General features: G+C 35.6%; 1 protein-coding gene across 7 annotated transcripts in view; it reads right to left on the bottom strand.

Moving 5' to 3' along the window:
- Window positions 1–287: 287 nt before the first annotated feature.
- CTNNA3 (catenin alpha 3) overlaps window positions 288–23754 on the bottom strand; it is a 1350697-nt gene continuing 1327230 nt past the window's right edge. For 4 of the 7 annotated variants that reach the window (XM_031461217.2, XM_010985795.3, XM_064488127.1 and 1 more), the window contains one exon: window positions 289–8383. In XM_031461217.2, coding sequence (XP_031317077.2) covers window positions 8096–8383 — 288 coding nt within the window. In that variant the 3' untranslated portion in view covers window positions 289–8095. Of the gene's footprint in view, window positions 8384–22565; window positions 22706–23754 lie in introns of those variants that run through there. The other 3 variants (XM_031461220.2, XM_031461218.2, XM_064488128.1) reach the window with 2 other exon arrangements.

Raw genomic sequence — 23754 nt, 5'->3', positions numbered from 1 at the left:
GAGAGGCATGGTTTTTCACAGGAATTAAGTGATAGAGACTCTAAATGTACAGACTGCATTTTAAGAAAATATAGAAACAGATTGAGACTTAGCAATAAGCGTTCTGAAGCAGTGGGAGCCTTGAAGGAGAAAATGATGGCCCAGAAGAGACAACAGTGGTTTTACATATACATATAATAACTGAAGGTGAGTAGGAATGAAGCTGATACCTAGACCACTGGTTATACTACTCAGTAATTCCTCGTTTTGTCCCACCTGAGACACATAGCACCAAAGATAAACACCAAATGTATAAACAATCCTTTCATTTTTATTGCTTTAATATACAGTTTAATTATTAGTGGGACAAATTATTAATAAACTACAGTGACATGAGTTGAAATAAATATATTATTTCAAATAATACTGCATACCTTCGAAACAAACCCAGTATTACATATGTGAAATAAGTACAGAGTGAAAGAAAATTTTTGAATCAGTTAAGCACAAAAGGTATGCCGGGTCTCAAAAAAGAAATATTCGGGTTTCTATTTCAGTGTCATGAGAGTGTTAAAGAGCTTTATCTATTCCTGGATAGATAATTTGTTTTTATTGATTGGTGAATGTAAGGATAAATAATGACCAGAAAGCTCCACACGTGCTTTTGCCAAAGTTTATCTATAGCCAAACCGTAAAACTCCCTTGAAGTGGCAGTTACTACAGTGGGTGGTTCACTCCGCCCCATTCTGCCTTGTGCCCGGCGGGGTGAGTGTAGAAGCAAGGTAGTTTGAAACACCTCAGGTGCCACCAAAGTCCTCAAGATATCGCTGCGGTAAGCATGACCGTTATCAATTGCTTGCTTTTATTTCATCTCGGACTGTCTTAGTTTAAATCTGCCTTCCTCCTGAATTACAGTGTGCACATTACCTTCAGAAATTAACTTTAAACTGTCAGAAGTGCTAGGAAAGCACATACGGTAGAGTAAGTGATTCTTTTCTTTTGCCAAGTCACTATGGGACCAAAACCATAATCAAAATGGAAAGCAGGGGCATCTGGAAATCTTTCACTGGAAGTTTTAATTCATATTTAATCACCTGACAACTTGCCCAAGAAAATTTTGTTTAAAGCCCCAACTATTAGGTCCTAAATTGGGCATAACATATGTCTACTTCTGTTTTCAGGGGCTGGTTAGTCACGGATATAGAAGAGAAATCATCATCCTGTCATTTAGGTCCAATGAAATTTTCTTTGGAGGGATTGTACAACACAAGGACGATTTTCAAAATCAGTAAGAAGCACTGCTTAATCCTGCAAGAGAGTTGCTGAAATTCTCATGTTTATACCTCTATAGATACGTTGTATGCCAGCAGGTAAGAACAGAGAGCTGTAATGGTGTAAGATTTGGCAAGCAATGGAGTACTATCTCTGCAGTCTTTTTAAAATTAATTTTATGTTTAAAGTCTTAAGAAAAGTTCTGTTTAACAAGAGAGTATGAACTAACATCACAGACTTGCCCCTTTGCTTTATGAATAAACACGCCAGTCCAAATTTGAAGTTAGAAGCCCTAACCAAGGACACTTGTCAGTCTAAGCTAGACTCTCACTGCGTGTCACAGAGAGGTTCAGCTAAATCATAAAAGTGGGAAACTGATGTGATGTGTTGAGTTTGGCCTGGGACTGCATGATACATGGCTGTCTGAACAGGAAAAAAAAAAAGTTATCTTCAGGCTTTGAACTATTGATGTAATTATTGAAAGAGGGCTTTAAGATGTTTAAAGAGATGCTACACCTTCAAGACCAAATACCCAGAACAAAAAATAAACATTCTTCTTGAAAATGCAAAGTAAAGAAAACTTTAGAACTAGAAAATACCCCTTGTGAAATGAAAATGCCAGGACCACTCTGCTAATACCGTTTAAGTGGCTGTTGTATTTGTCCTACATTGAAGAGATTTTTAGAGATGACTGTTAGAAATCTCAGCCTTTTTCGAAAAGAATTTCCCTCTTGAGAGCTTCCTTTTGTTACAGTTGGAAACAGACACCATCATGACCACGTACCCCAAAGTACAGATCCCCCCAAAAATACATTCCCAGTTTAAGGAAACACCTGTGGCTCCACCTTAAGAAAGATCAGGAAGTCATTTACCTACCTCAGGCCTGAGATAGGGAGGCCTACCTGGCAACATGGGGAGAAAGGAGAGTCTAGCCTTCAGTTGTCTCTAGGAGGAAGGACTATGTAAAGTTAAAGGACTAAATTTACCTGCAGTCAGGCACACATTGTAAACATTTGTTACCTCCATAAAGAAGGAAACATACATTTCCTATGGTTTGGGTTGGTTTGGAATACAAGGAAACTTTAGCTTTAAACATACAGATACACATTAACAGTAAAAAAGGAAAGAATTGGTGTCAACAGATGTTTTTCAGTTGATGGTGAAGTTGAGTTTTAAATAGGCATCTCTATTGACAATTTCACTTCTGTGAAAATAAATGTAATTTGACAAAGGTTTTCATCTTATTTTAGGTCACCTAGATGGAACAGTCACTCCTCACCTATCTGATATTTTTCACTTGGTTATTAGAAGTGATAATATTCAGCTAATTATGTATGTACCTGCTTTGAATGATGTAGGTATGGACTTATATTTCTTTGATTCTTTTGCTCTTATGTGGGAAGCCAGCCAACATTTGAAATGTGCATCCCATTTTCAACTGAAAAATTCAATCCCATTTTCCAGGAAATCCGGATGGTGTGGTGGCTAAAAGTTGACTCTAGAGTGCAATCAAATTTTAAAGCAAGTGAATTTTCAAGCAAAATCCATATCCTTAGCTTCCTTATCTAAGGATTAGAGCTAATTATATTTATCCCTTACGGTCACTGAGAGAATCAAGTAAAGTAATAGCTTTGAACACAGAGTTGGCACAGAAGGGCAGGCATCACTGTTTTGTTACCTGATGTATCCTGAGAACCTACAGCAGTGCCTGAAAAGTCAAAGTTGCTCAACAGATATTCATTAAATATATAATATCCTGATTAATTCTGATAGTGGTTAGAATTGCACCCATCATTCAGCCTAAAAAATTGGCTGAATTTCTGTTTCTTATCTTGCAAACAGTATCACTAAATGATCCTAGAAGTTACATAGTTCATCCTCCTGCCCTGACATGACTTTACCCAAACCGGCAAAGGCAAGTGCCCCATCCAGCCCTTAAAATCTTCCTCAGGAGGAGGCTGCCTAATCCTCATAGAGCCAAAATCTCATCCCCTCTCTGGGATAAAAGTTACCTGCTTCTGCAACTACCTTTCTTATTCCCTCCTCCACCTCTGACACTTTCTTACCCACTTTCTTTTACAACTTACTGGTTTTTTCCCTCCAACTTATTAAATTCATTTTGAAAGTCAGTCCTTGTGTTTTGTTTCCCTAAACCAGTGGGGACTGTCGGATGCCTTAAGTCAGCCTGCAGCCATGAGACATCTCATCCCAGGACCTACAGAAAGGCCAGCTCTGCAGACCATCCTTGCCTGTCGATGGGATTCTGGAAAAGTTGGGTTCCATTTGGAAATGGTTCTCTCAATTAGTATTAATGATCTTCTTTTGAAGTGTTCAAGAATAGATCTTACTTGTCTTGACAGGGGAAAAAATTCACATGTAAAATGATTAATGTCATAAACTAGTCTTTCTTTTGCTTTAATAGAAAATGTTTCTTATTTGTGTAAATTGGTTAAAATAGTCAAAGAAATGCATTTAAAATTGTAATTCTTCTGTCTTTTAGATGTCTAAGTGTTACAGCCTTGATTAGGGCATCTTTAGTTGCATACATCTGGTTTTAATAATATCCATATTTTCTTTCCTAATAGACCCAAAGGACCAAAGTGAAAACTTTATAAACTACTTGGTGGACAGACACTTCTGTCATTAGGTCTGGATATTTGTTTGGTAGTAACACGCAAAATGCTAATATTAAATATATTATAATGGTAAGGAAAGAGAGTTATGACAAAAGGAATGCTATAGGGTTTTTAACCTGATTAAGTGTTGTTTTCTGGTATGTGACATACAAATGAAAATCATATGTAAATTTCTCAGGTTGCAGCCATTTTTCTAGTTTATTTAAAAATAATTATTAAAATAACACGCAAATTACAACCGTCTAACTGGCTGCCCCTAAACTTTCTGATCAAGTCAAACTGAGAAATATTTCTGACCTTCCACACAGAAAAAAAGACTGACACCTAAATATGCAAAAGATAGGCTGACAAAAGAAAGCACAGATTTTACTCAGCCTGACATTTCAGTGCTTGCTTTGCTGACCTAAAGAATTACTTACAAAGATACTGAAACAGGCTGGCAATTCTGCGATGAGTTCACTAGAGAACAGTAAATATCATTAGGAAAAGTCTCAGATCTCTCTCTCCTCATTCTGCCTCTCTACAGAACTGTGTATCCATGGGAACCACAATCTCTAGCACACATGTGTGCATTTGACACCAAAAGAGATGTTTTCTGGAATAGAAAACAGTAAGGAATAATGTTGCTGAGAACTTAAATTGATAATGTTAACTAGAATGCTACAAAATGTATTAATTTACATGTGGGATAGACACCTAAGGAATGGATGAGAGATGGGAGAGAGGATTTTTGGTGCATGGACTCAGAGGAAAGGACGTTACTGGGGGGTAATTGACTGGGACGAGCAGGCCTGACTGCATCATTCTGGTAGAAAACTGTCAGCAATTATTGGTAGATACCGAGCTCAGGGATGGTGAAATGAAAAGACTGCCCTGAATGTAAAGGTGTAGAAAGCCACCGGAATTCATTTCTCTGTTGCCAGATGTTAGTCTGTTCAGCCACTCATTAAATTTGAGGCGCACTAATTATTAGGTTTGAGGCCCAAATTGGGCACTTGGCTGTGTGTTCACAATTTTCACTTTTCTTGCTTTCATATGACTTGAAAACTGACCTCCTTTGAAGCTGTAAGGTGTGCAAGAATTCCAGACTGAAGAAGGGGACCTTTCTGTGTAGTTGTGAGGGGATGTGCCCCTTCTAGAAGGAATTTTATGGGGAACATAGATGTTACATGGATACTGGTAAATTAAGAGATTTGCAAATGCCAAAAGGCACTTTTAAGAATACTATTTTTTCTAATACAGTCATAATATTCGTTCATAAGCAGAAAGGGAATAATTAACAAATTACCTTAGAAATTTCATTGTTTGAATTTTTTTCCCCCAGACTCATACATGGAGTCCATTAGAAAGAAATAAGTGTTTTAATTCATGAATTCCCACTTGGGATAAATAAAAGGGAGAGATTTATATTTATCACATTTCCAATTTGATGAAAACCTTCCAGATTTTCTAGTTAAAAGACTCTTCAGTAAATTATGATATCACAGATATTTTGTAAGTTACTGTGAGTTCAGTCTACCATTTGACAGTGATGCTGGCAGCTCACTGAGATGAAAATGTCATTGTAGATGGTATAAACCCCTCCTCCTTTTCATGGATTTTTTTTCTACATAAATTAATTTCATTAAAAGAAAAAGGTGAGTTTTGATGAGCAAGATAAAGCAAAGGTATCATTAGAATAAGCACCAGTCTCTGTGATGCGATATCAAGACGTACATAGATAGGCCACCAAGCAATCACCCTCATTAAGAAATTTCTGTCATCCCCGTACAGAAGGGATAATTATAAATATATATACTACCTTCATACTTACTGATTTCATGTAACTATGTTTTATAATGAGAAGATTTTTTAATATATTTGCTAATTTTTCTTGTGAATAAGTATTATATTATTAGCAGGTTTGAACTGAATTAAATCCTGAAATGCTGCCCACTGTAGGAATTCAGTCAGGTGGACAGGTGTGTTTCTTAGATCCATGTATCTTGTTCTTATTGCACCTTTGGTTGCTGCAGCAGACTTTACTTCTCGGCTGTTCTTCAAGCTAATTTTTTTTTAATATACTAAGTTTTATTTAATTATAGTTGTTTGAGCAAAGCTAGAAGTCTATCTCCTTTAAAGAGGAGGCCTTGTTCACATCTCATTTTGGGTAAAAAGTCTTTTTTTTTTTAAGATAGGTTTTTTAATAATTGTATAATTTCCAGTTACTTCTGTTCTTTTGGCATCCAGTGCTGCATTCTAAACTCCAACCTGTGGAAAGCTGATGTAGGATCAAAAGGACATTATAGATTTTCTGATGAGTCTTAGGATTCTTGAACGTGTGGCTTTAGGAACTAAGATACACAGCTAGTAATTTGGTGATTAAATTTTTTTTCTCAACTAAACTATAAATTCACACTTCCACCTGAGGAAAGGATGTGTCATAGATGTCACTCTTGTAGTGACCACTTTTAGAGCAGAAAGTGATGTTAGCATTTCAACAGAAGAAACTCCCGATTTTGCCTCCCTGTTTAGTTAGCTGGCTCTGGAAAACAGAATTATCTGCATTCTCTAATTCCTTCTGTACTGTCTTCTCTTTTAGGGATTGGACTCTGCTCAGAACAACTGTGGGCTGATGCACACGATGCACACTGCAAGACAGGGAAGATGTGTTGCTTTCACTCCTAGAAAATGTATGTGCTGAGCCCAGGTAATCTAGTGTTTTGGAAGAAAAGTATAATACACTACAATAAAAGTTGACATATTCACCATAAGTAACAATGACCTATTAAGTAAATTCTTTTCACATACCATTTGGCTCAAGACACTAAGCACATCACGCTTCAGTCTTTATGCATTCTTATGCTTCACACGTTCTTTTGCCCAAACTAGTCCTCCTAACATCAACTGATGTTGCAGGCTTGAATTTTATCTAGGTGACGTGGTCATTAAAACAACTCATTAATGGCAATGTTTTCCAAAGTGAAGTTACAATTATAATATAATTTTGGTACAGTAGAATAGGAAACACATATTTAAAATCCTGTGAGCTCTATGCATGAGCAAAAGTGAAACTGAAACTTAACTCCTCCAGAAAGAGAGAGAGAAGCCATACTCTAGACTCTGAAACTATTATGAAGTCCATTATGAATTCAACTGGGGTGAGCACAATGAGTGTAGTTATAAAATGACCTCTGTGACTTATTTTAAAAAGTGTTATTAAAATCACTCTATCTTAATTACCATTAACTCTACTTCATAGTTCACTGGTACAATTCACACATATTTTTTGAGTTATATTTTACTCAATGCCAAAAGGGTTTTCAAACTGGCCTTTTCCTGTTAATTGCACTCTCAAGCCAATACAGATGGAGTTTCAGAGCCGTGGAGAACTTACACTTCTGCTATCATAGCTCACTCGGGGATATAGTTAAGATACCCGTTACAGCAATGGGTGAAAACTCTTCTTCCATGTATGTATTCTGGTGGACCCAGTTAAATCTACAACTCAACATGCAGAACTGCTGAACACAACGGAGTCCTAAAAGGCACATTTGTGGCATCAAATTGACTTGCTGACTTTATAACGTTAATAAATAGTTTCATGAAGAAGTAAGGCAGACCTTGAAAATCCAGAAATGAGCTTGACTGCTCAGGTTTGCTCAGGAGGGATGTTACAGCCCAATCAGTTGACAATAGTTACAAATACTTAGAGACTGATTTTTTTCCCCCCGTAGCAGGAGTCACAGATGTCTGTCAGGTTAGATCAGGTAAAGACAGCATGGAGATATAATGGGAAAGTATTTTATGAAGTCTTTTGTTTCTACTGAAAACCAAGCCAAGAGCTCATGTCAGTGTTTTAATTCAGATCGAAAAAGGTGAGTGTTCTTAAGCTGTTACAGATGAACAGGGCTCACTGGAGTCTCCTGTGTTCATTTAGTAATGGATATAAGAGATTCTCTGTGATGGGGAAGGCTGAATGGCACCTTAATGTTTCATTCAGTCAACAAGCATATATTGATTACTTATTAGGTGCTGGCTTTACAGAATGACAATGACATGATCCCAAAGATAGGTTGCTCATGTTGGTCAGGCTTCCAATGTTTTACATTATCTGTGGGTTAAATTCTAAAATAGTGAGCTTACAGAACTAATCAAGTGTAAGAAAGAACAAAGCAGTGTGGTTAGCCAGGCCTTTATAATATAAACACTCGAGTAGAAGAAGGGTTTCAGTAGACATGTCTTCCTCTAAATTCGCTCATGACTTGCACTGGGTGGATTTTTTTCTTTGCTGAGGCGCGTCTGACAGCTGCACAAGTTTCCTCTGGCTTCTCTCTTTTAATCAAGGGTTTTTTTGCAGGAGCCTTCATTCTCCACATCACAACTGGATGCCGAGGCCCAGCAGGACTCTGAATTCGGATGATCTTGGTTGAGGCAATGTAAGACATTTTCACTGTTTGAACTACAGCATTCATTAAATTTTTGGCTGCTTGGATCAGGGAGGTGACACTGTCCAACTGTCCAAGGGAAAACAAAAAGAAAAAAGCTATTATTCAAGAATATAATCAGGAATTTAAACAGATTTAATGTTACAGAAAATGAAATGCACCACTTTTTTTATCTTAGAAATGAATGAGTTAATCCCCATTTTATATATCTATGTAAATTGTCACATCAATCTATTAATCTTTTAATAATTTATCTATCTGACGAATAAATAGATCCATATTTTACTCTCTCAGGTGATATCTTAGATTAATTTCTTTCTCTTGGTTTTCAGCGAAATAGATTCTATCTATTCTGTATCCTATCCTAAGGTCCGGATAGTCACTGCTTTCTTTGTAACAGATCTCCCTATTTCCAGGAGTAATGTTGAGCTCCTTCTATAAGAGATGACTATCTACAACTGAAAATTCTTCCTCTCAAGGAATTCATAGTTTTAAGATTAATGTCATATTCACACATGCATGAATACCACTCATTTTCATAAATATTTCCCAAACAATTCCACAGAAAACTTTTTTTTTGAAACACAACATTTAAGCTCATCATTCAGTGTTAAAGTAGATAAATCCAAGGCTTCTCAAAGTTGTTTTAAATTCCATGTCTAACTATTTCATCCTAGTTTTCCTAGATATTAAATAGCGGGGGGAAAAAAGCTTCATGAAGTTAAATACCGTGGGTAAAGAACCTAGTAGAATGGCTGCCAAAGAGTGGATTGTTATTAAATTTTGCATTTGTTTCTTACGAAGACTGATGAGATTGCTTAATTACAAAGATGCACTAATAAAACAACTAAAGGAAATCTTTCCCCACATAATTCTGTTTTCTGATTGTTTTCTGGGTTGTTCACAAAAACAATCTTAGGGCAAAATGCGGTGATATTCCTAGAATCTTGCAAAAGAGTTTAGAGCTAAGCCAAGTTGGTTCATTTTTATATAACTAATGCCTCTTCCATTATTTGAGTTTGGCAGATTGTCATCCACAGCCAGCTCACACGGGAAGAGGTGCCTCCGCTGTCACCCCTCTGTGATGTGTGCTGTCAGGGCTGAGGCTCCAGTGCTGGCTCTGTAGTTACTGAAAACCCATCAGCAGATGTCTGGCCTGAGTCCTCTACCTTTGCAGTTTGAGGAGCCTCATCTCACATACAGAATAAATGAGCGGAGGAGTGTAGTTAGCGGAGGTTATGTGCCTGGGGCAGTGGTCTCGCTGGCTGCTTCCTAGGACAGAAATTTAATTAGCTCCATTATATGCCAAGCCTGAAATCCTTGAAAAGGTAACACCAAAAAATATGTAATTTGAAAGGTAGTAATACCTGGCAACCACGTATCTTTAAGTCTTTTTACTTATTGAAGCCAGAAATGTGAAAATATGGCATGTGGCAGGAAAGACACATTTTTTGCAAACATTAAACAGGATTTTATGAAGCACTTGCATGTATTTTAGAGGACACTTAGGGTTTCTGAATATGTGCACAACTTAAAAAAACTAGACTTTGAATAGAATAATACACTTTGTTATTAACATTATGGACAAATTGCTGGCTCAAATCTGTTGTCTAACAATTAGCAGTTTTCATGAAAAACCTCCTGGAGCTGGTAAGATTCCAAAAGTAGTTCCCACTATCACCATAGGAAGAAGAAATTTGTGTTGTTCTTGTTGTTGTTGTTGTTTTAATGATGAATTAAAATGAATTGTACTGAGGATTCTTGGTAATGTTCTCTCTTAAACATGAAAATATTTGGTTTACTCCCAGCGCTCTGTGCTACCATTGAGTCTTCCATAGAAGAAGGTCCTGTGAATCTGCTGTCACTCAGGATTTCATCAGGGGGCTCTGGTCTTCCCATTTGAAAACTTACATTCTCTTCACCTTCTTTTGACTCTCATATCATGTACAAACTGCATTTATTTCATTTCCTTTTGATTCTTCCATACAAGTGGTTCATATATGTAAACCGATAGTTTACAAAGGATGTTTCAGTTAAATGTGTGCCTTGAAATGTGGAAATTGGCTTGGCTTCGTTCCTCAGTGAATCAGCAAAGTCCTGTCTGTGCCACAGTGATCCCTTAGCCGCCCTCTGACAAATCCTTTTATTTTTGAAATCCTGAATGACTGTAGTAGGACTTCTTCTCTGGCTGACTGAGAAAAACCACAGGGCAAATTATCCTCCTAGGAGAGCACGAAGACTAGTTTTGCAGCAGTTTAGGAGCATTGCTGCAAGAATACTGTTATTTCCTGAGGTAAGCTTGTAAGACACTCTCTGAGGATCTTCGAGGTCGAAGATCTAGGGGTGCTAAGATACATGACTTTCTGCTATTAGCCAAATCACAGGCCATACAAGCAAGGGGCACAGATAAGCCTAGCAAATGGGAGGAAATTTTGTTCAAGGCCCAAGCAGTGCCTCAGGCCTACTCATAGAGGATAACTGTACAGTTCCATTTCTGCAAATAATTTATTAAAAATACTCTTATTCTAGGCCAGTTTTAATGAAAAATCCTTCAAGGGAAGGATTCAAAAGAATCCTTGTTCTGAAAACAAAGCAAACTTTTGTACGCTAATGGACCACTTTGGGATCTCTGTGTTGAACTTACTGAACGAAGTTTCTGAATTTCACAGGTGTACCTGTGCAAACAGAGTGTTAATTTGCTCTAAAGGTCTGACAGAATAAACCAATGGGGCTATAAAAGTCAGGTCCAAAAATTCTCTATCATAGATCACTTTTATCAACTGAAAAGCCTTCTAGGCAAATGTAACTTGAAAGGTTTACCATTGAAGGAGCTAATTTTCCTAACATCTGATAGCACTCTTCTCTGATCTAGACGAAGTGTTCCTGATCAAGGTTATCTACTAAAGCCCTCAAATCTCCTAAGGTTATATGTAAATATTTGCATGCAAGTACATATAAGTAGCTTCCTACCACCTTCTCTCCATAAAAGGGGACAAGGTTTTAAATAACTTATCAAAGAGGATTATGACCTAAATTAAAGCCCTCTGATCTAGATAAACTGGAAGTCCATTCTCCTACCACAGTAAACAGGAAGGTAGCCACCCTTCCCAGGGTGGGCCCTTGTGCTTATTCTTACACCACTGGTGTGGTTTCAGAGTAAGTGAGCTTATTGGTCTGTTGATGTCACAGTAAGTTCCTCAATATTGTCTGTGTTCAAATACAAATTGGATATAGTTCATGCTTCTTTTTTTTTTTTTTTAAGAATCTAGATAAATACAGAGATTATGCCCAGTAAGTTAGCTCTTACTCTAACTGCAAGATATATTTTGTAAATAATCCAAAGTATGACCATCTAAATGGAGTCCTTTGCAATATTTTATTGTAATGTCTCGTCTCTGCTTTGTGGTATGTACTCTGATTTCAGTTAAGCTACAGTACAAATCTGTCCAGTTCTAGAAGTACTCTCAGACCAAAGGCTTGGTCCTGCCTAGAGATACGTCTACAACCCTTTGCTATGGAAAAGGAGTTTTACTAACAAAGGTATGTTCTTTTCCCTCATAAAATGTCAACGTTTTGTCCACATGTCTAGTATACATAGAATGTCTGGATCTTTTTACAGAAATCAAAGTTAAAACACCTGTGATGTAGGTCCTCAACAGCTACATCAAGGAGGCAAATCCTCGTCCAGATCTTTTTGTAATTATTGGTAGCCAATAGGAATATCCAAAAAAGACATGCTAGCTATTCTTTCTTTTAATTTTCTAAGTTCCTCAACTTTATGTCAGAACACCAGAAGGCCTCTTACTATACCAGGCCTTGTATCCAGGTCTCTGTGTTTTGCGTGAGGCTGCTAAGCCTAAGTGAACCTCGCTCCCACTGACGTAAAGCTCATCTCCTTGCACCTGGGCTGCCCCCTGGGGAAGGCACAGGTAGCTTCCCACCCACCGTGTGAACTGCCGTGCCCGCTACTACAGGGGGCTCCTGTGCAGAGAAGAGCCTGATGTTGCCTGGAAAAATACATTTCCTGTCCCACAACCTTCTGGGTAAACTGGCGCCAAGTGTAGCCTGTGATACTCTCGTGAGTCTCAGTGTTTCCTGAACTGAAAGACCCCTGGTGGATGGTGCACCTGCACAAAAGCAATATTGAAAGGCAAGTAGGTGGAGTTTGACTCCAAGTATAAGAACATAATAACACCTTATAATAATTGCTAGCATGTATTGTGTGCTTCCTATATGTTGGCGCTGTTCTAAACACTTGACGTAAATTAACTCGCAGTATCCTATGAGGTAAGTACTATTATTATCTCCACTTTAAAGATGAGGAAACAAAAGAACCGGGAGGTTTGGTAGCTTGCACAAGGCGACAAAGCTATTAAATGGTAGAGCTGGCATTTGAGCCGAGGCGGTCTTGTTCAAGTACCTGGTGCTCTTACCTAATTACACAACCCTGCCTCTCAGGAATGTGTCACTTCCAATGTGTATTTATTTTCAGATATTACAAAGTTGAAGAAATAGAACTAACATTAATACAATGTCCTCTTTTGTTTTAAATAATTGACTGTCCAACATCTGCTTTGGGGAAGGTTATAGAATTTTTGCAATGCATGTTGGTACTAAGAAAAATGAGAGCATCATACTTTCCAAAATATTTTGTTAGGATGGTGGTTTGATAATGTTTAGACTCCACCATTTCCTAAGCAGCATTTTTTTGAAATAGCAAATAGAAATAAATACTCAATCATTCTTATAAGCCCCAAATCATCTAAAGACTTTTAGATTAAGGGTATTTTTTAACAAAGTGTTTTTAAATTTTAAAATGTGGATCTCAATAAACAAGTCAGTAACAAAAAAACATAAACAAATCATATTATAGCTTCTGGGACATGGAATTATATAACCTTTATTTCATTCTTTAAAATGTGTCATAGTACAAACCGAACTTTTTTCTGACTCTCAAATAAAATTAATCAATTTGTTTGCCTTGGTTTTGCAATAGAAACCAGAATTTGGTCCCCTGACCTTGGAGTTTCTATTTAACCCTTACTTAATTTTAAAGTGCTCAGTTAAACTATTTGGAAATAACATTAGTGTAGGTAATGTAAGAAAGCTATATATATATATATGTTTCTTGGTATGTGATGAGTGACAGCTTAAATATTTCTTAAACTTAAGAGTTTTATAGTCTTTTTAAATAATAAGTGACATTTTCATCTCTAGATTGATCTAATAGTGAGAGCTGTATGCCATAGGAAATGCTTAAATGTGTATTTGCTAGCAAAAATGTATCATCTAATTCAATGTTTTTATTATCTACCGTGAATCTTCCTTGAGAACTTAAGTATCCCAATACTTGTTTAACACATTCTTTTGTTTCTGAGCAGATTTTTAGAAGAACGGTCTGTATTGAAAACATTCTCCTTTTTCACGTGCTCTCAAAAAAGCTCAGCAGCCAGGCTTAATGGGAAAATCAAAGAAGGGGCTTTGGTAAGGCTGGTCAAAATGGAGTTACACACCCAAACTGATATTGTCACACTTAGAATTAAACTGAGAAGTGGCTACTTCTTTGAATATGAAGAGTTATGGGCCACTGATAGTATTTACCTAGTAGATTTGTTTCTTGTCTACTCTCCATTAGAACATGACAACAGAAAAGGACAACTTAAGCTGAAAGAGGAAAAATCAAAGCAAGGAATAACTAAAGAAATGTAACACTACTGAGAGGGCCAGACATGAAATGAAATATGACATTTATTCAGTTGTAATACTGTCCTGTCAAAAAACATTTTCAAATCTTACTGGTTTCTAAAGCACATACTCTAGGACAAAAACATTTTATGTCATCTTAAAAGGAAATACTCCAAATATAACACCAATTCAGGTGGCTACTCAGAATGCTTTTTAATTCTATTTGAAATGACCAATTATAAAAATATGATTGGTTATATTATGATTAGCTATCCTTCAGTAAGGTTGGCTTAAACCCAAATGATAACCTGAAGAACTAATTTTCTATAACAGTACATCACAGCTACTAGTTACGCAGATTCAAAAATTAGTATATTCTTTCCTAATCCAGCACTTGTAGGAGTGGGCTAAGTTTGGCATGGTTGTCTGAACATCGATGCTTTTTTTTTTTTTGCAACAAACTGTGCTCTTTGTCATTCTTGTTTTTTCCTTTCCATCATGAGGACAGGCAGTGAGGTCTGCCCTCTCTACAGACATCTGTTGATAATGTTGCAGAAACTCTGGGCTGAGAGTAAGAAAGCACCAGTATTGGTCCTAGATCCTCCACTCATCTCTTGCATGACCACAGGTAAGGAAAAACTAGGTTGTGTGAAGCTAAAAATCCAAATGGCATCTATTTCCAGTTCATGCAGGGACTTCCATTCCACAGACCTTTTCACATTCCTACTATTTTTCAAACTGTCTTGATCGTCATTATCCTATCATTTTAACCCCTTTATTAGCAACAGTAAACATTTCTTTGCTTCTCTTTGCTATAGTCATCTAGCAGAAGAGAATTGCCAATGTTCCTAGCACTGACCCATTGATTACTGTTTTAGAAAATCCCTTCACTGGGGAAATGGGTTTCAAGATAAACTGATGAGCTGACAGACAATGCTTGTTTGTATCTTTAGGCAACTGCACATCCTCTGCCCAAACACTATTTCAAACGTCCACTCTAGTCAAAACTTTGACACCTCACATTCTCACTTGTTCTACTGATTACTTTATTTAAAATACATATAAAGCAAACAACAACATAAGAGTAACAAAAACAGAAGCAGCAAAATTAAACTGTCTGAACTTGCCCTTAATTCTTATCCAGTATTACTAAAATACGTTATTTCTTTTTCTCTCAATAACCAGTACTTCTTTTAAAAAAATTTTTTTGTTGAAGCACCGTCAGTTATAGTGTGTCAATTTCTGGTGTACAGCACAATGTCCCAGTCATGCATATACAGACATATGTTCATTTTCATATTCATTTTCATTAAGGTTTATTACAAGATATTGAACATAGTTACCTGTGTTACACAGAAGAAACTTTTTAAGATCTATTTTTATGTATAGTGGCTAACATTTGTAAGTCTCATACTCCCAAATTTATCCCTTCCCACCCACTTTCCCCAGTAACCGTAAGATTGTTTACTATGCCTGCGAGTGTTTGTTTTGTAGATGAGTTCACGGTGGCCTTTTTTTTCTTTCTTTTTTTTTTTTTTTTTTTTAAGATTCCACACATGAGTGATATCATATGGTATTTTTCTTTCTCTTTCTGGCTTACTTCACTTAGAATGATAATCTCTAGGTCCATCCATGTTGCTGCAAATGGCATTATTTCATTCTTTATGGCTGAGTAGCATTCCATTGCATAAATACACCACATCTTCTTTATCCAGTCATCTGTCAGTGGACATTTAGGTTGCTTCCATGTCTTGGCTATTGTAAATAGAGCTGCTATGAACACTGGGGTGTATGTATCTTTTTGAATTAGAGTTCCCTCCAGATATATATCCAGAAGTGGGATTGCTGGATCATATGGTAAGTCTACTTTTAGTTTTTAGAGGAATCTCCATACTGTTTTCCGTAACAGCTGCACCAAACTGCATCCCCAATGACAGGGTAGAAGGGTTCCCTTTTCTCCACACTCTCTTCAGCATTTATTGTTCATGGGCTTTTGAATGATGGCCAGTCTGACTGATGTGAGGGGATACCTCATTATAGTTTTGATTTGCATTTCTCTGATAATTAGCAATATTGAGCATTTTTTTTCATGTGCCTTTTGGCCATTTGTATGTCTTCACTGGATAATTGCTTGTTTAAAGTCTTCTGTTCATTTTTGGATTGGGTGTTTTTTTTTTTTTTTTTTTTTTTTAAATTAAGTTGTATGAGCTGTTTGTATATTCTGTAAGTTAAGCCTTTGTCAGGCACATCATTTGCAAGTATTTTCTCCCATTCCATCGGTTGTCATTTTGTTTTGTTTATGGGTTTTTTTTGCTGGGCAAAAGCTTTTAAGTTTATTAGGTCCCATTTGTTTATGTTTGCTCTTATTTCTGTTGCCTGGGTAGATTGCCCTAGGAGAATATTACTAAGGTTTATGTCAGAGAATGTGTTGCCTATGTTTTCTTCTTGGAGATTTGTGTCTTGTCTTGTATTTAAGACTTTGAGCCATTTTGAGTTTATTTTTGTATATAGAGTGAGGGAATGTTCAAATTACATTGATTTATATGCTGTTATCCAGTTTTCCAAACACCACTTGCTGAAGGAGACTGTCTTTTCTCCATTGTATAGTCTTGCCTCCTTTGTTGAAGATTAATTCCGTAGATCTGTGGGTTTATTTCTGGGCTCTCTCTTCTGTTCTACTGATCCATATGTCTGTTTTTATGCCAGTACCACACTGTTTTGATTACTATAGCTCTGTAGTATGTCTGAAGTCTGGGAGGGTTATTCCTTCAGCTTATTTTTTTTCAATAATGCTTTGGCAATTCTGGGTCTCTTGTGATTTCATAGAAATTTTAAGATGCTTTGTTCTAGTTCTGTGAAAAATGTCTTGAGTTAAATTGATAGGGATCACATTAAATCTGTAGATTGCCTTGGGCAGTATGGCCTTAATAACCAATACTTCTAATTATACTCTAGATTCTGTTCATTCTTTGCCTTATTGGAGAGTGTGCACAATTGATTCTTATCTACAAATGCATCTTCATTCTATTCCTTTCTATTGACTTTTTCACTGTAGTATTTATTCATATTTCTTACTGAAGTATAGATTTACAATGTTATGTTAGTTTCAGTTGTACAACATAGTGATTCAGTATTTTTATAGATTATAATACATTTGAAGTTATAAAATATTGGCTATATTCCCTGTGCTGTACATTATTATATCCTTGTACGTTGCTTATTTACACATAGCAGTTTGTATCTCTTAATCCCACCCCCCTCTGCTGCCCCTCCCCCACATCTTTCCCAGCTATTAATGACTAGTTTGTTCTATATATCTGAGTCTCTTCCTATTTTGTTATAATCATGTTTGTTGTCTTTCAACAGATTTCTGTATCCTAATCTTGTATCCTGCATCTTTACTGAATTCATTTATTTGTTCTAACAGCTTTTCTGGGGGAGTCTCAGGGTTTTCTCTCTATAGAAACGTGTCATCTGCAAATAGTACAGTTTTTTTTTTTTTTTACCTTTCCTTCCAATTGGGAGGCCTTTTATGTAACATAGTATTGAAGTCCTAGCCACAGCAATCAGAGAAGGAAAAGAGATAAAAGTGGCGAGAGTGAGCATTCTTGTCCTGTTTCTGATTTTAGAGGAGAGGCTTTCAGGTTTTCACCATGGAGTATAATGTTAGCTATGGTTTTGTCATAAATGGTCTTTATTATGTTGAGGTATGTCTGCTCTATGTCCACTTTCTGGAGAGTTTTTTTTTTATCATAAATGGATGTTGAATTTTGTCCAAAGCTTTCTATGCATCTATTGACATGATTTTTATGGTTCCCTTTGGTGATGTGGTGTGTCACACTGATCAATTTGTGAATATTAAAACATCAATTGCATCCTTGGAATAAATCTCACTTGATCATGGTGTTCGAGTCTATGAATGTATTGCTGGATTTAGTTTGCTAACATTTTGTTAAGAATTTTTGCATATATGTTTATCAGTCATATCGGCCTGCAATTTTTTGTGTGTGTTATATCTTTGTCTGGTTTTGTTATTAGAATAATGCTGGCCTCATATAATGAGTTTGAAAGCATTCCTGCCTCTGCCTGCAACTTTTTTGAATAGTTTGATAAGGGTGTTTTGTTTTTTTTTAATTGTTTTAATTTTTATTGAAGTACAGTTGCTTTACAGTGTGTTCATTTCTGGTGTACAGCATAGTGATTCAGTTATATATATGAAAAGGAATAATATATTCCTTGTATCTTATTTAATATATTCCTTTTCATATTCTTTTTCAGGTAAGTGTTAACTCTTCTCTAAAAGTTTGGTAGAATTCAGTTGTGAAACAATCTGGCCCTGGACTTTTATTTTCTGGGAATTTTTTAAATTACTGATCCCATTTCATTATTGGTAGTAGTTTTGTCCATGTTTTGTGTTTCTTCCTGATTCAGTCTTGCAAAATTGCACATGTCTAGGAATTTGTCCATTTCTTCTAGGTTGTCCGTTTTATTGGCATATAGTTGTCCTTAGTAATCTCTTATGAGCCTTTGTAGTTCTGTGTGTGGGTTGTAACTTCTTTTTCATTTCCAATTTTATTGATTTGGGCCCTCACTCTTTCTCTTGGTAAGTCTGACTAAAGGTTTATCAGTTTTTAAAAATCTTTTTAAATAACCAGTTCTTAGTTTCATTAATCTTTTCTGTTTTTTTAATCCCTCTTTCATTCCTCTTTCATTTATTTCTGCTCTGCTCTTTATGATTTCTTTCCTTCTACCAACTTTGGGTTTTATTTTTTCTTGTTCCTTTAGGTGTAATGTTAGGTTTTTTATTGAATATTTTTCTTATTTTCTGGATCAGTCTTGTATCACTATAAACTTTCCTCCTAAAACTGCTTTCACTGTATCCCATAGGTTTTGGATCATTGTGTTGGGTTTGTGTGTGTGTCTGTGTATATATATATATATATATTTTTTTTTTTTTAATTGAAGTAGATAGTTTACAATGTGTCAGTTTCTGGTGTATAGCATAATGTTTCTGTCATTCATATACATATACATATTCCTTCTCATATTCTTTTTCCTTATAGGTTACTACAAGATATTGAATATAGTTCCCTGTGCTATACAGTAGAAACTTGTTTACTTTATCTGTTTTATATGTATTAATATCTGCACTAACTACTATATATAAACAGTAGGTTTATACTGGATCATTGTGGTTTTATTTTCATTTCTCTCCAGGTTATTTTTTTTACTTCTTGATTTCTTCAGTGATCCATTGGCTGCTCAGTAGTATATTGTTTAGCCTCCACATGTGTGTTTTTTGTAGTTTTTTTTTCTTGCAGTTGATTTCAATCTAATAGTGTTGTGGTTGGAAAAGATAATAAGATTTCAATTTTCTTAAAATCATTTTAGGATGTAGGGCTGAATTTGGAACAAGAGGGTCTGGCGGGGCACAGAGCCCCAGGCAGTTTTCAGTCTGCTGCCTCTGTGTTGTGACCAGGAATAAGCAAGTCTGTGTGTGTTCTTAAGGAGGGGAGTCTTGGTTTCTTACTGCCTTCCAATAGGCCCCACTGGCTTTCAAACCAGCTAAGGGGCCTCATCTTCCCTGTGTTGGACCCCAGGGGTGGCCTCCTATGTGGTTTGAACCATTTTGCTCCCCAGGGAATATCCTCAAGTCTATGATAGACCCCCTCCTCTTCTGTCCGCAGCTAGGGGTGTGAGTCCCAACCAGATCATGTCTCCTCCCTTCCTACTAGACTCTGTGTGGATCTTTCTTTACAGCCTTAGAAGCAGAAGAGCTGTTCTGCTAAGACCCAGGTCAATTTTATCAAGAGTCACTGTATCTGTAGTTGTAGTTTTGGTGGTGTTCTTGAGGGGAGGTGAGCCAGCATCCTCCTACTCCCCCACCTTGATCTCTCTCTACCATCACTGTAGTATTTAAATGTTCATGAAACTCTATTGTAAAACAGCCAGAATTTTTGAAAGGTTTTCTATACTCCCTGACAGTATTTTCTTCGCTTCTCAAGCAACTGGACTCTTACCTTCATGTACATGTTTCCCCTTTTTTCTACTAGATATTGGTAGATACATAATTATATATGATAATTATACATTAAACCACATACTTAATATGTATTATAACTTCTATATAATAATATGTATTATCTAACATGTCACATTTAATATATATTGAATATAATGTAATTTTGTAGATTTAGTTTCTTTTGATCAAATTCATTTAGAGGTCAATTCTCATTCTGATATAATAGTCCAGTATGCAAAAATTAAAAAAAGTTTATTTAGCCATTTTACTGTTGATGGAGTTTTACATAGTTTGGGGCTATTATTAATAGCAGTTTACAAATGTTCAGGTATGTGTATTTTGGTGAACATATATATGGAGCTTTGTTAGGTAGATACCTGAGAGTGTAGTTGCAGAGTCATAAAAATGCCCATATTCAGTTTTATTGGATACTCCCACAGATTTCCAAAAAGCTCTTGCAAATTTATACTCCCACCAGCAAAATCTGAGCTTTCCAATTGTAACACATCTTCACCTACACTTTTCACCCCGTATTTTTCATGTTAGCCATTTTGGCAGATTTATAGCTAAGATTTTAATTGGCACTTCCTTGGTAACTAATGAAACTGAGCATATTCTTCTATGTATATACTAACCTGCCTCTGGAGACCTTGCAAAATTCACTTAAATCTTACGTATTTTTTCTAAATTCTTTTGGATTTCTAAATGTGTAAGCATGTCTTCTATAAATAATGACAATTGTATTTCTTCTTTTTTCCCCTTGTATTATTACACTAGGTAGAACTACCAGTACAGAAGAAGAATCCCAGGTATTTTTTAAAATTTATCGTCTACCTCAGAAAGAATGTTTTCAATCTTTTGTTATTTATTTCTTAGTTAACTCATGGACTAAATAATATTTATTTTTTAAACTTTTCTGGTAAGGGAGGATTTCCAAGTTTTATAATTAGAGACTATGCTCTGAGTGATTTCAAAAATTTACTATTTGTTGGTTTTCTTCATGACCCAACATATGGTCAAATTTGATGTGTGTCAGAAATACTAGAAAGGAATGTAAACTTAATATTGTTATATCAGCATTGTTTGATGTTTGATGTTAGTTTTCTTGGGCCTCTTCTCAGTCCAGTCCATCCCCATCCCAGGTAACAACTGATCTGTAGATGTACCTTCTGTAGAGCTGCATATAAATGAAATTCTACAGTATGTATTTTTGCCTGTTTTGCTTTTTCCCTCAGTTGTAAGCTTCACCCATGTTGCTGCATGTATTGGTAGGTTATTATGTTTGTTACTGGGGGGTATTATATTTTATATGTATACCAAAACTTACTAACGCATTCATCTGTTGACTAACCTTTATTCATTTGCAATCTTTTATTATGATAAAAGATGCAATGAGGAACTATTAAAATAAATAATACAATAATTTTAAAAATGGTAGCATAACTTTGGTCAACATTTTATTTGGGGGGAGTAAATTAGGTTTGTTTATTTTTAAAGGAGGTACTGGGGATTGAGCTATACTCTCCCTACTTAGTTACCATTTTAAATTACCACCAGCAATAATATTAAACAATTACTCTACATCTTAGGCCATATTTGGTATTTTAGGCTTTAGACATTCATGTCACTGGTTTTAAGTTGCTTTTCTCTTACTATTAATGATGTTGAGGATATGCTAGAGTACTTATGTGAATGTTCACTATCTTCTTTAGTGAAATACCTGTTAAATATTTTGCTTCATTTTCTCTTTCTAAGTCTTTTGTTAGGTATATATATTACAAATATTTTCTCCCAGTCTGATGCTTCTTTTCATATTCTTATGAGTCATGCAAGTTTTTTAAATTTGATGAAGTACAAATTATCAAATTTTTTCTTTTATATTTTTGTTCTAGCAAAAATGCTTGGCAAACACAAGTTGAATTCTAGAGGTTCTGAAGTTTTAGATTTATGTTTAAGGCTATGGCTGACTTGTACTGATTTCTGCTTATGGAGTCATACTACAGTACATTTATAGATAACCAGTTTTTCAAACACCCTTTGGTAAAAATATTCTTCTTTTCCTTTAAATTATCTTGGTCATATATGTGTATCTATTTCTGGATTTTTAAGTGTTTCATTTCTAGATTTATCTTTGTGCCACTATACTATCTTAAATACTGTAACTTTAATCTTTGAAGTAAAATATATTAAGTTCTTTTTTTTAACAATTATTTGATTATTTAGGTCATTTGAATTTCTACATAATTTATAGAATCTCTTTGGTAAGTTCTACAAATCACCTGTGGGGCTGTATTGATGGGAGTTATGTTTACTGTATGGATCAAGCTGGATAGAAATGACAACTTAGCAAATAACTCTTCATTTTAAATGTTTAATTTCTCTCAATAAGAGCTTATAGTTTAAATACTTGGCATATATGATAATTTTTCCCTAATATTGTTGATGCTACTGTAAAGGTTATGTTGAAAACATTCTCTAATCTTTCATTGCCAACATAGAAATACAATTAATTTTTGTTAGTTTACTTTTTGTATTTTGGTCCTGTTTCTTGCAGTATTCCTGCAGTCACAAATTGGTCTCTAGGAAGAAATCGAGTCAATAGGGACTTACCTTGTCTGCTTTCCTTCTCTCAGAGATGATGGTCTTCTGGTATCTCAGAATAGTTCTGGTATGTATTTCATTCACTGTTGTGGTTATACAGGTTATGTTTGTAACTATCATATTACTATTTTTTCATTTTACACATTTTTGTATTATCTACTTTGATCTTTTTTAGAGGGGGAGAGCTAATGAACTATTTCATTTTTCCTTCCTAGTACCTCCTCAGTTATAAATACATTTTAACTACTTTCAGTTACTCCAGAGATTAAAACATGCTTTTTCGATTTACTAAGGTAAATTTTAAAGTATTACTTATACAACTCTTCTGTAATGCTAGAATCATAGAAAATTTGATTTCTACCTACCTTTTCAACTTTACAATACTGTCATCCTGAATTTTCATTCTAAACATATTGCAACTTTTCCGCTTAGTTTACAATATTACTTTGTACAGTCAGCATTTATTTCTGTTTTCTCATACATGTAAACTTTTTTCCATTGCAGTGGCTGACTTGTACTGATTTCTGTTTATGGAGTGATGCTATAGTACATTTATTTCATATTATAGATAACCAGTTTTTCAAACACCCTTTGGTAAAAATATTCTTCTTTTCTTTTAAATTATCTTGGTCATATATGTGTGTCTATTTCTGTCATGCTGTATACGCTCACCATCTGTTAGTCACTTTACAGCTCCCTCAGTTATCAGATTGTTGAAGTATTGCCGTGGCTGTATTAGGGTAAGCTTCATTTGATTTAATAACAGCCCCAAAGTGCAAGAGCAGTGATGCTGGCAACTTGGTCAGTCTCTTACTGTGCTGAATTTGTAAATGAAACCTTATTATAGGTGTGTATAGGAAAAAAAATAGTACATACAGGGTTTGGTACTATCCATATTTTCAGGCATCCACTGGGGGTAGTGGAAGGTGTCCCCTGCAGATAAGGGGGACTACTGTAGATTATTGCTAGTTATAGAATTGGAGATTGTCAGTTTTCTTTTAGAGTCAGTTATAAGTTTTTATGAATCTCCTTTGAAGGAAACAAGTCTTTTTTCTCTGGCTGCTTTTAAGATTTTAGCTTACTCAAACTGCTGATTTAAAAAAAAGTATGATGTACATAGGTGTCATGCTAT

The sequence above is a fragment of the Camelus dromedarius genome, chromosome 8 (genome assembly GCF_036321535.1).
Source record: "Camelus dromedarius isolate mCamDro1 chromosome 8, mCamDro1.pat, whole genome shotgun sequence".
Classification (NCBI taxonomy): Eukaryota; Metazoa; Chordata; class Mammalia; order Artiodactyla; family Camelidae; genus Camelus; species Camelus dromedarius.
This window is presented reverse-complemented; position numbering and strand designations above follow the sequence as displayed.